At 32.5% G+C, this 15,671-nt stretch overlaps 1 protein-coding gene across 1 annotated transcript in view; it reads right to left on the bottom strand.

Annotated features, from left to right (window-relative positions):
- ABCC4 (ATP binding cassette subfamily C member 4) overlaps nucleotides 1-15,671 on the bottom strand; it is a 271,583-nt gene that overhangs the window by 152,023 nt on the left and 103,889 nt on the right. The window contains 4 exon segments of the mRNA XM_051984011.1: nucleotides 5,742-5,838; nucleotides 9,761-9,847; nucleotides 10,362-10,456; nucleotides 15,023-15,214. Of these exon segments, the coding sequence (XP_051839971.1) occupies nucleotides 5,742-5,838; nucleotides 9,761-9,847; nucleotides 10,362-10,456; nucleotides 15,023-15,214 (471 nt within the window).

Below are 15,671 nucleotides of genomic sequence, written 5' to 3' on the forward strand. Positions count from 1 at the left end.
ATTTACCCAGCCATTCTCCAATTGATGGGCATCCATTCATTTTCCAGTTTCTAGCCACTACAAATAGGGCTGCTACAAACATTTTGGCACATACAGGTAAGGGCTATTATTTGAAGATGTTGCCATCATTCCATTTTCCACACTTATGTCTCAACTCCCTAACTAAATTTTCTGTAAGGCAGGTAAAAAAGAATTATGTTTCTTTGTAATTCCCATGGTACCAAAACCAGTACTTTGTATATCATCTCCAAAACCATTTGTTGATTTGACTTTTCATCCAGTAAGGTGCACATGATAAACACCTTATAATAAAATGCTTATCATAAATTGAGTTTCATTGTCATATAACTTGAGGAACCCATCAAACAAAAAAAGTAGGAAGATAATTAGAATTCATTTCATTTCATTGTACCATGAATTGTATTGATCATATTCTCAATATAATCACAAATTAAGCAACTTTTCTTAGATGTCTTTCAGGCTAATAAGTAAAATACAGATTATTTTCCAAGGAATGCCCAAAATGCTGGTGCCGTCCTCAAAACCATGGGGCTGAGCAACACAGTGGCAGTACTTCTAAATGATTTCATTGTATTTAAAGGGCAATTATCTGTTTAGCTTTTTGTCTAATGAGTTTCTCATCACAAGATGCTCTATTTATAATGAACATTTTGTCGTAAAATATCATTTATCATATGCACTCTACTGTTTAGATGAAAAATTAAGAGAAGGGAGCCCTTTCTGAATATCTATGGATTTTGTTTTCTAAAGTGATAGGAAAAAGAGGAAAAATAAGAGTTCTCAATAAAATTAATTTTGCATTTAAGGAAGCTGCATTTTGTTGTTGTTTTTTGCTGAGGCAATTGGGGTTAAGTGACTTGCCCAGGGTTACACAGATAGGAAGTGTTAAGTGTCTGGGACCAGATTTTAACTCAGGTCCTCTTGACTTCAGAGCTGGTTCTCTATCCACTGAGCCACCTAGCAGTCTTGGAAGCGGTTTGGTTTTTGTTTTTTGTTTTTTTTTTTTTTAATTTCTTTAGCAATCAGATTTCAAAGTGATAGAAAGAAGTAATTTTATAGGTTGTGGATTCTGAATGTGACGGACACCAGCTGCTGCTTTTGTTTTTGTTTTTTTTTTAATGTATTATACCTCAAGACTTCAGGGACCTCAAGTTTCAGGGGTTATACGCACTCCCTTCCTCTATTGAAGAAGATCTCAATAGGAGATGGTCTCTGTGAGTACCTGTGGCCATTTGATCACCTAAAGGTCAATTTCCTAGTAATGAGATTTTCCATATTTTGTGAAGCTAATCCTCAGATATCCATTATTGATTGGGCCTTTTCCCCCTGGTAAGACTTGACAGATCTTCTACTCTGATAGTCTCACTTCAAAGACACTATAAGGTACATAAAAAGCACTTTGGTGAAAGGTACCTCTCTATATACCTTAGAGATTTTATTTTCCCAAGAATATTCTTTGGTTCTGATAAAGAACAGAAAATAAAACTAACAATCTGCCAAGTATGATGGAGGTCGTACCAGTACCCCACACATTTCAAATTTTCAGAAGCAAAGACTAAGAAAATAAATAAAGTCATAACCATCTACTCCCATTCCTTCTACCTTATTATAATATCTAATTTTGGTACACATGAACTTGTCATTTATCTGCACGCTACTAATAAGCAAGAAAGAAGCAAATAAGAGGGACTGTGAATGACTAGGTCTGGTTTTTAAGAACTATTAGGAATATAAGTTTAGAGCTGAAGTTCCCCAAGTTATCATCATTGTTGTCTGCCCCCCCTCATTTTACAAATGAAGAAAACTCAGGCCCTAAGAGGTTAGGGGACTTACTCAAGAACAGACAGGCAGTAAGTGGCAGAGCCAAGAGAAGACTGCAGGTCTTCAAATTCCAAATCCAGTATTCTTTCCACTACATGACACTGTTAGTTTGAGACCTCTGCCTGACATGATCCCATTTGCCCAAAGTAATGTAGAGAAAGGCCTAGATGAATAAGAACAAAGTAAAATGTCTCATTACAAAGGGAAAAATCACTAGATTTAAAGAAGAGCTGGCTTTCAAAGTCTGATTTGAATAATTACTACTTACATGATTTTGAGAAAGGCACATAACTTCTCTAAATCTTAGTTTTCCTCAACTAAATAATGAGGAATGGAATTAGGTAAGATATTCTAAGGCAGAGATTCTTAAAACTTTTTTCCATTCACGATCCCTTATTGCACAAGAAATTGTTATGCAACCTTTAGATATTGGTATATAAAATAGATACACAAATCAAGCATTTACTAATAATAAATCATAATTTTTATGATCAACATATTCTGTTATGCAGCCCCATATGGGGTTATAACCCCCAGTTTAAGAAGCTTTGTTCTAAGTATCTCCCAGATTAACACAGAACAAGTTAATTCCTAATGGATGCATGTGACTTTCAATCTATATGTAGCTACTATTATACCCTAAGATGGATTTTATTGCCATTTTCCTATGCTTTTGTTATAAGTATATTAAGCAACTCATGTTTTATTATATTTCATGATCTAGCCAAATCAATTTTCTGTTTTAAATTCATTTCTTATCTCAGTACCTTTGTACTGGCAGGGCTTTCGGGCTAAAATTTACTTCTTTTCTTCCTTCAAGCTATACTCAAGTACTACCTTTTATACAAAGCAGTTCCCAATCCTGCTCAACTGTTAATGGCCTCCTTCACAAATTATACTTAATTAATTTATATTATTTTTATTAATTCACTCAATATTAGTATGTATTTGAGTACGTATATATATATAAAACTATTTAGTATATATATATACACCTACTAAATATGTTTATTCAGTACATACTTATAAATAATTTGTGTTAATTATTAGAATGTGTGCTTCAATGTTTCATTTATTGTATTTATATACACTATTTGTAAACAGGTACCTGGCAAAAAAGTAGGCACTTAAAAAATATTTATTGATATAAAAGCGCCACTTGATTATCATGTACAGATATGTCTGGCTGTTACAAGTCAACCAAAACATGTAGTATATATGATCATAAGTTCTCCGGGCTACAAATACTCAAAGTGAAATAATAAGAATTCAGTAATCACCCTCACTGATCCATCCATTCCCACTTGCTATCACACCACCTTTCTTCTTTTTGTAGCTAAATTCTTTGATAAGGCTGATCACAATAGATAATTCCACTTTATTTTCTCTCATTCCCTTCTTGACTCTCTATAGTCTGGATTCTGATAACATCAGTAGCCAAAACTTCAGTCTCTAACTCATTAATGTAATAGTCAACCAAGTACTAAATCCAAAGGTCCTCATCCTTCTTGACCTATTTGCAGCTTTTTTGACTGCTGACCATTCCCTTCTAGATATACTCTTCTGCCTAGTTTTTTTTGTGTTTTCCTCAACTCCCCATTCTCTATACACCCTGATGAATATCCTCATGTCCTCACACTTACAAAGTGTTACAACAGCCTACTGTCTGGTCAACCAACCACAATAGTCTCTCTCCCCATTCAACTCAACTATGAAAATGATCTTTTTAAAGTAGAAAGTCTACCTAGATCACTCTTCAACTCAAAAACTCCATTGGTATTCTATCACCTCCAAGATCCAATATAAAATCCTGTTTGAAGTTCAAATCCTTTCATTACCTGCCCTTCTGACCCTACTTTTCTAGCCTTCTTACACCTTTACATCCTAAATCAGTGACAGTGACTTTCTTGCTGTTCTTCATAAATGATATTCTGGTATCCACTCTGGGTTTTTCCATTGGCTGTTCCTGATAAATAGAACTCTCTTCCTTCTCATCCCTGCTTCCTAGCTTCCTTTAAATCTCAGCTGAAGATCTCTGTCTTTCTATATGTGTATATGCATTCTGTTCATACAAAATTCTTTGCATGTTGACTCCTCCATTACAATGTACACATCTTGAGAGTGGGGCTCAGCAAAACACCACAGAAAGTAAGTGCTTAATAAACATTTAATGACTATATTCTAGGATTGTCCAAGGTTGTAAAGACACAAATTCTATAACTGAAACAATCCCTCCACAAATCTTATCCTTAGGAACAGACTGATTATCTAATAGAACCTCTGATCAAGTGTTGGAAAGTGTGGAATTTGAGTGAGGGGAAGGACTAGACTGAGAGCCAAGAGACCTTGGTCTGATGCAAATAATTTGCCCACTCTATGACTCAGTTTCCTAAAAATCAGAGAAACATGTACAAATTATTTCTACATTCCTATAGTAGTAAGATTCTATAACTGTAATATTGATGAGCACCTTGTTAAGTTACAACATCTAAAAAAAAAAAGTCACATCAAGAACTGGCTATTTAACAGTAAATATTAAAAGATTATGCATACTTAAAGAGTCAAAATATAGTACAAAATCTATGCAGACATTTCAGTTAATCCCATCAGGAACCATCATTTTAGATGGTTAGATTGGTGTTTTAGTGGACATTTATAAAGACAGCAAGGAAGTCACTGTCTCTGGATCCAAGAGTACCTAGAAGGGATATAAAGGATGAAAGAAGACTGGAAAGGTAAGGGGAGAAGAGCAGATAATTAAAGTCTTTGAATACCAATCTATCCATCTGATATCTCTTAATATCTCTTAATATCTTACCCTCTTAGCCCCTTTGTGATGCAGATGCAAACAGAGAGGATTTAGGACTTATGAATGAATACAATTCCCACAATGTATTAATAATTTAACTTCTAGAGAAAACTTTGATTTTTTAAAGACCATGGAAGAACTGTAAAACTGGATATAATAAATCTGCTGAAAACTATAATAAATATTCATATTTTTAAAATGGTAATAGTTTAACCTTTTTTTAAAACAGTGGAACATTTGTCTACATGAACCTGAAGCATGAAGCTTCATTAAATTATGATAGGGGAAAAAGAGAGAAAGAAAATGTTCAGTTCAATTTACTCATCAATAAAAATATACTAGTAATATTTACTATTATACTAGTAAATATTCTGGTAAATTTCTATAATATTGTGATGGAGAAAAATTAAACAGGTCTATTTCTGAAAAGATATATTCAACAAAGGACTCATTGTCACAACTTGCTAATTTTTGGAATATAACAGCCAGGATTTTTCAGGAGCTTTATCATTGGTAAGGACTTAATAAGAATAACCAGCTTTCTTTACCACATTCGATTTGTAAATGTTTTAATAAATACATTTGGTTTATTCTATTACTGTACGTGAATTATGAGATATCAGAGGAACCAAATATATTCTGTGGCTATTACAAAATGCTTTCAAAAGAAGAGATAGGTTAAGTATTCAAAGCCTACAATACCTCAAATAATTTCCCTATAATGGGCCCTGGGGGAGAAAAAAGATAAACTGATACCAGAAGAAATGCTAAATTTGGAAAAGTCATATCAAGATGTATCCCTGGTGAAGAATTCTTCTAGGCAAATCATAGATTTTCTGAAGTAACAAAGTAAACAAGTCAACTTGGAAGAAATCTATAACATTCAACTTTTAAACACAGAAAAGATGATAAAAGGACATCTAAAATGACCACCTCATTTTACAGATGAGGAAACTGGTGATATACTGAGAATCATACAGCTAGTAAATTGCCTATATAGGCCTGGACTCAAGATTTTCCTGACTCAGAGCCCAAAAGCCCACCAGTACTAAAACAAAGAATTTTAAGAGAAAAATTTTTACTGACTTACATCTTTTAGTATCACAATCTGGGATGCAGCTTTGAGGTATTGTAACTGATGAGTAACCAAAATGGTGATCTTCTCATGCAAGGTTTGGCAAATGCAGCTAGAAAAGTCAAGATAAAGGACATAAAACAAAATAAGAGAAACATGGCAAAGATACCTTTTTAATTTCCACAGACAATATAGCAAAGTACAACACAGCAGTCAAATTCTGAATGATGCAGGAAAGAGTTGATATTAGAATCAGCAACTGGAAAAATGTGAAAGTTGTTTTTGATATAATGGACTTTCTACAGAAAAGGACATTTCAAAATTCATGTGCTGTAGACAACCCAAATTTCAAATGTTCTTTCTCTGTGTTATATTCCAGGCAATAAATATTCTTTCACTTTACCTCAACTTCTTAAAATTTCTTGTTTCCTCAGTTTACACAATGAACATTAGTCTTTTCTTTTGCTTTCTCTTTAAACATTTTAATAATGATTTTTTCATATGTTTCATATACTTTTGTAAATATATGTTGTTTTTCCTGATAGAGGAAAGCTTCTTTGAAGACAGGAACTATTTCATTGTTTGACTTTACATCGCTAGACAGCTGGCCATGATAAACGTTTAATAAATACTGGCCAACTACTCGATGTCCAAAACAGAAATCATTATCTTTTCCCTTCACACCCAGTTCTCTTCTCAACTCTCCTATTTCTGGCAAGAGTACCAACATTGTTCCAATCACCCAAAATGCAGAATCTCTGCATCACCTTCAACTCCTCCTTGCATTCACTCTATCAAAAGGATTTGTTTTATTATTTCTAACTCAAAAATATCTCTTGGATTTCTACTTTTTGCCTCTCACACAACAGAAAATATCAGATTATTTTTAATTATATACTGTCATATAAAAAATATATCTTATTATAGTCAATTGCAAATGACTTCTGAATAAAGATTCAAATGAAGGACACAGTAGTAGTTTGCAGGAAAAGGCTTGAGTTTATCATTTATCCCCTGCACTAGCATGGTGCCTAATTAATACATGATAACTCATTGAGAATGCTTATTGATTAATGTAGCAAGAATGAGAAATGATAGATGGAAGTTTGCATGGTATTTTATTACCCTTAAATTGATAAAATGTTGGGATAGAAGGAAAGAAGGGAAGGAGGGAAAAGAAAAGGGGAGGAAAAAAAGAATAGTGGAAAAATGGAAGGAAAAACTCGAGAAAGGCGAGGATTCTACTTTTTAAACTAAAACTTTATAGTTTTATGATTCAGTAAAAACTGAATTGGTATCATATGATCTAAATATTCTGGGAATGCATGAATTACCATTCATTTCTCCATACCTTCAAAAGATATTGGAAACTGATAAAATGTAACCATCTCTTTAGTAATATGTAGTTAAAACTTGCCCAATTTTAAATGGCCATGACAGAAGAAAATACAGTTAATAGTAAATGAAAGCAAATTTGTTTCATCTTTAAAACAAAACATTTCTGAGCTACAACAAAACCGCCATCTTTCATGATACATTGTTCAATCCAATTTTCTAACTCATTGAAACCATTCTCCAGTTGCTGTTGAGTGATTTTACAAATTACATTCATGATCTCAGCTTTAGGTTCCTACAAAGAATGTGGTTTTGATTAGCAAACAAGAGCTGGAACATGCATACTTTTATCAAGTATATATCTAAAGTTATCAAAGCTTAAAGTTGCTCAAAAACTTTATAAATACCCCTTCTGTTTAGAGATATGCAGGAAAGGCTTTCTGATGGGCATGATTACAATTAGCAATTAAGGTGCCTGCCTTTGTACACAAGACTGACCCTAGAGACCCAGTCAGTAGGTCAAGAAATTTGAGTTGTTTTTCTAATGACAATAATGAATTTGTTCTTAGCCAGTCACATTGGAAAGTAAGATCCCTATTTTATGATCCAAATTAATCTAACATTTGCATGATGTCAGAAAAACTGAGTTAATAACTACCTGGAGAGGATGAGTGAATTTTCTCTAAATATTAAGAAGCTTTTACTTTATCACTCAGCAACATAAAATCACTGATGGTTTCTCCTTTGCATTCACAACCTGGCTCCAATGTACATACTTATTATTACATATAATATGTTCTTAAGCATCTGCCTGGGACACTAAGTGGGTACATGACTTGTCCAAAATCACATAGTCAATTGATAAGATATAGAACTGGAACCCAGTACTTCCTGAGTCTAAGATCAGTTTTCTATCTATTATATTTCCCTGTCTCCCTAGGATTATAAATTGCAGAGCAGCTTAACAATTTTGGTAATGGCAATTTCCTCCTCATGAGAATCCTAGACCAATAAAATCACATTCGCTAGATCAAAAAAATCACAAAGCCAATTTAGTTCAGGAAGTCATGGCAGAGGGAATCCAGGCAAGGAAGGGATAAGGGTCAAGATCGTGGAAGTGCCATCTGAATAAAGAAAAGAGAACAGATGCAGGAGATCCTGAGATTGTTTTGGGAAAGATTTCATTATTTTCTTAAACTAAATCGAATTTAGAGAACTCTTGAGAAAGATCTCTTCCTAGTATCACAGATCAATACCTGCTCTCCAACTTAAAGTGTTAGAGAGATGCTTGGATCATTGAGTGATTAAGTGAACTTCTCAGGTTGAAAAAGTTGTGGTACTTGGATGCAGGGCCTCCAAACTCCAAGGCAATCACTGCCATCACAACATGACCTCTTACAAGAGAATTTATGGAGAAAGAATGGAAAAGACTTTGGCTGACTAGATATTTGAAGGAGGGATAATTCAAAGATGAATATGAGAAGACAAATCTTAATCACTAGCAGTATTCTCAATGAAAATAAGAAGTCAGGAGCAAGAATGGACTAAGAAAGATTGATGATGGACTTTGATTTCAACATAACAAGTTTAAGATGCCATTAGTTGATATCAATAGGAATGTCCAACTGTTAAGCTGCTAAGAGCTGAAGTCATATGTACAGAAATAGTTGGGGAAGACAAGAAAATGAGCAAGACTGCCATGGAAATGAATGTGGGAAAAGGAACAAAGCCAATCTAAGGAAAGAACCCTGCAAAATACCTACGATTAAGGGATTAAGAAGAATAAAAGGATACAGGAAAAAAGACAGTGTTAAGAGAAGCTGGAAAGAGGGGAGAGACAATATGGGTAGTCTTTCTAAAATCAAGAGAAGATAAAGTTTCTAGAAGAATGGAGAACCAATTGCTACAAAGGTGTCAAGCAGGATGGGGACTTAGAAATAGCCAGAGTTTTGGCGATTAGGAAGACACAGGCAGAAAAGCAAGATCACTAATAGGAGGAGGAGGAGGAAGAGAGGTAATGATGAAGAAATGATCATCTCAGGGGTTGAGAAGTTTTCAAATTGTTTAGCAGTAAAAAGGAAGAGAGATGAGATGGGATGGCATTTAGCTGGAAGAGTACTGGTGATATTATAGTATGTTTTATTAACTTATTCCCACTCCAGTTACAAATATAAATGGAAACAAATTCATCAGTTTAGTAATTTATCCTTACTTATTCCAGTTAAAAATGTAAGTGAAGCAAATTCATTATTTTATCCCTGAAGTCCATTGACATTCCTTGATTATCATTTTTCCCTTTTTAAAAAAATTTATTTTTTCCCAATTATAGGTAAAGACATTTTTAACATTCTTTTTTTTATTTAGAATTCTAAATTCTCTCCCTATCTCCCTCCATGAGACAGTAAACAAGGCTATCACTTTCTTAAATGATAAAGAGATTTAAAAACAAGTTATATGTCTTAAATTAGATCATGACTTCTAGGTCAGAAAAACACCTAAGTTTATATTCAATTTAACCCTTGTTACACCTTTTCTAGATTAAAAGAAAGCAAAAAAAAAAAAAAATTCTAAACTACTCCTAAAACAAAGAAATGTTATTCTTTTTTTAAATTCGGGTATGCCCAACAGAATGTTACCCAAATATAATCTTAGAAGATCACTGAAATCTAATACAAATTCTTTTCAAAACAAAAACTTACTGTTCAAATAAATGCCTTCCAACTTCTGCATCCACTGCACTGAGAGGATCATCAAGGAGATAGATATCTGCATCTTGATAAACTGCTCTAAAAGAATCAAGACATATCAGACTCAATAAAATTAAGTAAATTTGACTGCTTTTTGCCTACAATTAAAGAGTAGTAAAACCTAGTCATATAATCAGAGTAGTTTAAGATGAGACCAAATTAGCAAATAGCAAATCCAGGCTCCTACTGCTCCAATCTCCTGGCTCCTTGTCTCTTCTTTTTATTACACCATACATCTATAATCCCCGTAATCTGTATTCCCTATTCCAAGAAATAAAGCCAGAACAACAGTGGAAGTAATAACCTGAGAAAGAAAATATGGTCTTTAGTTAAGAAAATCTGTCTCAAAAATCAGGAAGAAATGGGTACAAATCCCATCTCTGACACACAAAATATATCAGTTTTCATCTCTCACTGCCCCAGTCTCAAAACTAAATTGTCTATCTCCACTGGTAGGAGTTTTTTCTTTCAGACACTCCTGTAGCAGCTAAATCATAGTTTGGCTCTTACATCCCCCTCTCCCCCAAAAAAGAATTACTAAAATATTATTTACCTTGCTAGATTTATTCTAGCTTTCTGTCCTCCACTTAGTGTAGTCCCCCGATCACCTATCACAGTTAAGTCACCATCTTCTAAAAGCTGTAAATCCTATGAGAAAGAAAGGAAAATAATTATAACATTTGGGGAAAGAAAGAAATCCTGTGCTAAATACTTTACAAATATTATCTCACTTGATACTCCAAAAACTCTATAAGGTAAACACTGTTATTATGAGGAAACAGGCAAATTTAACCAAGAATACACAGTAGCACAGTCAAGAGTTAAATCCTAATTCTGATTATTTACTCTATATTTCTGGTGATTCACCAAGAAGCAACCTATGTCAGTAGACAGAGATTCCAATGATTAAATCACCCATTTATCTAAAACAGAGACAGTAGGAAAACAAATGGAAATGTATTACTTCTATTCCTTCTACTTTCAAACGCCAAATCATGAATGAACTAGTCTCCCTATCTAATTTCTTATCACCTAATCTTTTATGTTGCCAGAGTGCTTTATGATCATTTTTATTTGCTATTACTCACAAAAATCAGGAGGGGAAAATGGTATAGTCATCTCTGATTCACAGAAGAAAAAATAAAAGATACAACGATGACTATTCTACAATTTTCTGGGGCATTGAGAAAAGAAAAATGTCAGAGTTGGCAGGAATATAGTAAATGTGGGAAGTTACACTGTACCTATGGGGTCTCCAGAGGTATTTTCAAATTCAAGTATTATATGTGGGGGAAGATTAAATGCAGGAATATATCAAGGCTAAACTTTTGAATATGTATTACCTATATATCTCTGAAAAGTGCTTAGGGATGAAATATTATACATAGATTGAATATAAGATAATGTGGTGTTTTCATCTCTCATAAGAACATAAGGAATTTCAACATGGGCTAATGTTACCAAGTCATAAAAATCTCTTACAACACAAAAACTTAAGTAATGCTAGCACATTCTTAGACATGTAGTTGGATGCATGCAGAATTAGCTGCATTTACTATACTAGGTTTTGAAATGTGTTTAGAACTTCTGATGATAATTAATTTAAAAAATGAAGTTTTCTTAGTGTTTGCTTAGTGGAAGATGCAGCTAAAATCAGGTTTTTAATTATCATTTCTTAGCACTTGTTTTCACTGAATTTATGACAGTTTGCCAAAAATCAAAATATCAGGGAAATGCCAGGCTTTTGAAATGCTTACAAATTATCTTAAAATTGTATTGGAATCTGTGTGTTATTTTAAACAATGAGAGAATAAAAGGAATCTAAAGAGGAACACACATTACTAATTTCTATTCATTCTATTCTTGGTTGATAAAAATGAAAACAAAATATGTGTTATGTTTTGCAAATATACATGTGTTTGAAGAGGAATACAAGAAGTTTGTTTTGAAAATAGGCAGTTAAGGATACCTACATATTCTAAAATTCTAAAAAAAAAAGAAAGAAAGCTTTGTGGTAGTAAAGAACTGAAATTACAAAGAATGATAAATGGATGTAAAGTATCATTTTATGTATACATACCTATGTATCTAATGGTAGCCATTTCTAGGGCCAAAGGGGAAAAAAGAAATTTACATGATAATTTTATTCTATATTTAAAAGGAATGACAAGCTGTATATAACTGATTTTCAGTTACATGGAAAATCATCTTTTTTATTATATTATGCTATGGAAATACTTGTTTCATTCCACATATTAAAAATAAAATAAAGTTTAGGAAAAAAATAGACAGCTCTTGTTTCAGAGCAAAATTATTGGTGTACTTATTTACCATAGCATATTGCTAATTAGTAACACTTCTAAATTAAGAAGTAGGTCAGCAGTATGGCAGGCAAATGGCATTAGATTATAATTTTCTTGAGGACAGGAACCATCTTTTCTCTTTTATTTGTATCTGCAGTGCTTAGTAAATGCTAGTTGGCAACTTCTTTGAAAATTCAAAATGAATAGTCACTACAGGTAGAACTCTAGAGAAGAATTAAAATACTGAATTTTCATTTAAAATTACTGAATGATAGTGATTAGCTCCTGGGTCCTAAAACAAATCAGGATATGGTCAAATAAAATTAAAAACATTAAAATTGTAGTAATTCAGTTTGTATAGCTCACATAAATCATTTCTGATCCTGGAAATAGAAAAGGTAGAGGAAATTTCATTTTAAAGACCTGAAAACATGGAGAGTTCACAAATTTAGATAATGTCTGGAAAATTCTAAGTATTTCTTTAATTTTGAAGCCAAACAAATGAACTAAAAACATTTATCAAGAACATTTTCTTAGTACAAACTAAGGTCTCAGTAAGAAAATACAGAAGTATAATGAAACATTGAACCAAAGCAATGGTTTATGCAGATCCACCCAAAGAGTCATGCATCCTGTCCCAGCCACAAGTCACGAGTGGGAGCTTTTTTCAAAGGTAGGATGAAGGAATAATGATGATTTACAATGGTCAGTATTACATAGGCAGCTAAATGCATAACTGGATTCAAATCCTACCCTAAGACACTTATTAGTCACTAGATCCAAATCCTACCCTAAGACACTTATTAGTCACTAGACCCAGGGCAAGAAACCTACCCTAAATGCTCAGTTTTTTCATTTGTAAAATAATGATGATAGTAGTATATACTTCCTAGTGTTATTATGAGGATCAAATGAGATATTTGTAAAGCACCTTGAAAACTTTAAAGTACTAGATATAGCTATTATTGTTATTATTTCAAAGACCAGAAGCTACTGTTTAGTTATAAAAAGTAAGCTTATCTTTAAAGTCTGAAGGCCTTGAAATTAAAATAGATTTGAAAATAATAAAATGTGCCAATCCCTAACTGTTCCTTTTTCAATTCATTTCTTCTCTTCTTCAACCACTCTGCTTCACATAATGTTCTAATGTCCTCAAGGACTGAATCAAACATTCTTGATAGTCCCTCAATTCCATCCATCAAAAAAAAAAAAAAAAAAAAAAGAGAATAGCCTCAACTCACAACCCTACCTCATAAAATTGTAAAAGTTCTTTGTAAATCTTGAAATATTACATAAAAATTAGTAAGTATTTGTATTGGGACAAAAATTATGACAAAAAATTTTTATAGCAATATAGGGGTCTCAGCTCCATCTGTTTAAATATGCTTTTGCACCATAATTTTAGCAGAGTGCACATAGTGGCAGTTTTCTTCAGTAAAGACATTATTAATTATTAATTTTTAAAAATTCTTTCTTTACTCTATTACTCTATTTCATTCTCTTTCAATGTTCTGTTTTTGTTTATTATTTCCTCTCTTTCTATGGAATATCTTAATTATTTAATTAGAAGTAAGTATCAAGGTAAAGTTTGTATTGAATAAAAGCAAAAAAGTCAAGGAGAATCTAATAAAATAAATAGCCTCTCTTCACCTTTTTATTGCTATAAAATGCTACTCAACAGTTATTCTCCACAATACTCAAAAGTCACCAGGCAAACAAAATGTTTCTTCACAAAGCTAGCCTAATATCCTCTGTACTATACCTTTGAAATTCAGGCCCAATCCTTTCCATAGAGAGCATAAAAGCACAGTAGGATGTCCAGACTGCATTGTCCAGCCCCAAAGGAAAGAGCCCTTTAGGACTATTATTCACTGAATTTTAAATCCATAAAAACACAGTATGTAAAATTGTTAATCCAAAGAAATGGATCACAATAAGCTATCTTCTATTTTTTCTATTTTATTTTCATAATACTATGATTGTCAGCAATTTTGTTAAATCACTAATTTTGTTAAAATTTTATTGCAATATAAAATATTCAATCTGGCTTTTTGCTATTAAACTTGATCTAACCTCTAGAAACACAAAACCTCCCTCTAGTGAAATTAGGCAGTATTACAGATTTTTTAAAAGGCGAGTTTTCATAACCCTGTCTGCTTTAATTAACCTAAATACAAATATTTATTTTTGACTTTTTAAGATCTGCTTTTCAATGATCTAACTGTGTATTAGATATTCTCAGCAATACACTGATCCAAGAAAATTCTGAAGGACATTTGATGAAAAATGTTATCTAACCCAGAGAAAGAACTCATGGAATCTAAGGATAGAGCAAAGCATGCTTTTTTTTTTTTAAACTTTATTTTTCTTGCTTTGTCTTTTTTTTTGGGGGGGAGAGAGGGTGGAATTTGTTTTCTTTCACAAACAGCTAATATGGAAATATGTTTGGCAAGACTGCACATGTATAATCTATCTCAAATTGTTTGCCTTCTCAAGGAGAAGAGAAAAGAAGAAGGGAGGGAAAGAATTTGGAACTCAAAATTTTTTAAAATGAATGTTAAAAAATATTTTTACAATAACTGGAATTTTTTTCAAAAGATGGTCCTTTCAATCTAATAAATTAAAATGAACAAAACAGTCATTTAAAAAAAGAAAAAATGAACCTCTCTCTTTGCAAAAGTGGGAGACTGTCGATATGGAATATTACATTTATATTCAGTTTTGGTTAAGTGTTCCTCCTGTCTTTTTTAATCTTTCTAATTAGAGACAATTCTTTGAATAAAAGAAGGGGAATTTTAAAAATTATCTTTTTTTCTATCACTTTCACTGGTGATAGAAAAACAAAAAAAAATTTAAAAAAATTTTATGAACAGTACAAAATTTCATTCAAGCAATTCCAAATGAAACTTACCTTTTTTAGAGCACAAGCTTTTATTACTTTGTCATATTTTTCCTTTTCATAGGTTTTCCCAAATAAAATATTACTTCGAACAGTTCCTGAAAATACCCAGGGTTGCTGAGAAACATAGGCAATTTTTCCTCTTACAGTGACCAAACCATTATGTCTCGGCAGTTCACCAAGCACAGCACTTAACAGAGAAGACTGAAAAAAAAAAAGTTAACCAAGTTATAGAATACCATAAAAGAAGAATGATTGTATATAAATTATTAGAAAACACTAGCCCAGCTTCTCCTTCTATAATACTTTTCCAGCCTGAGCATTTTTCAATGGTTTACTTTCTTTTATGATAAAAATCAACACAAAAGAGTAAGACAAACATTTCAAAAAGTGCCAAAGGGAACACATCTTGATGGACAAAGTAACATATTTGCTTATTTAAACACAACAATAAATTACATGAATCACAAATTCAAAATACAATCATGGACTCTTTCTAAAATCACTTTACTTATTAAAAGGCTTATTTTTGCTGAAAGTTATACTGCCTGGACATTCTTGGCTAGAACCTCAGGTATATCCTATGCACTTATAAATGTATATGGTTCTACCTTGAGACAGATAACACCTACTATCCATGAGTCCTTCACTTAATGGAATA

Source organism: Antechinus flavipes, chromosome 3 (assembly GCF_016432865.1).
Source record: "Antechinus flavipes isolate AdamAnt ecotype Samford, QLD, Australia chromosome 3, AdamAnt_v2, whole genome shotgun sequence".
NCBI lineage: Eukaryota > Metazoa > Chordata > Mammalia > Dasyuromorphia > Dasyuridae > Antechinus > Antechinus flavipes.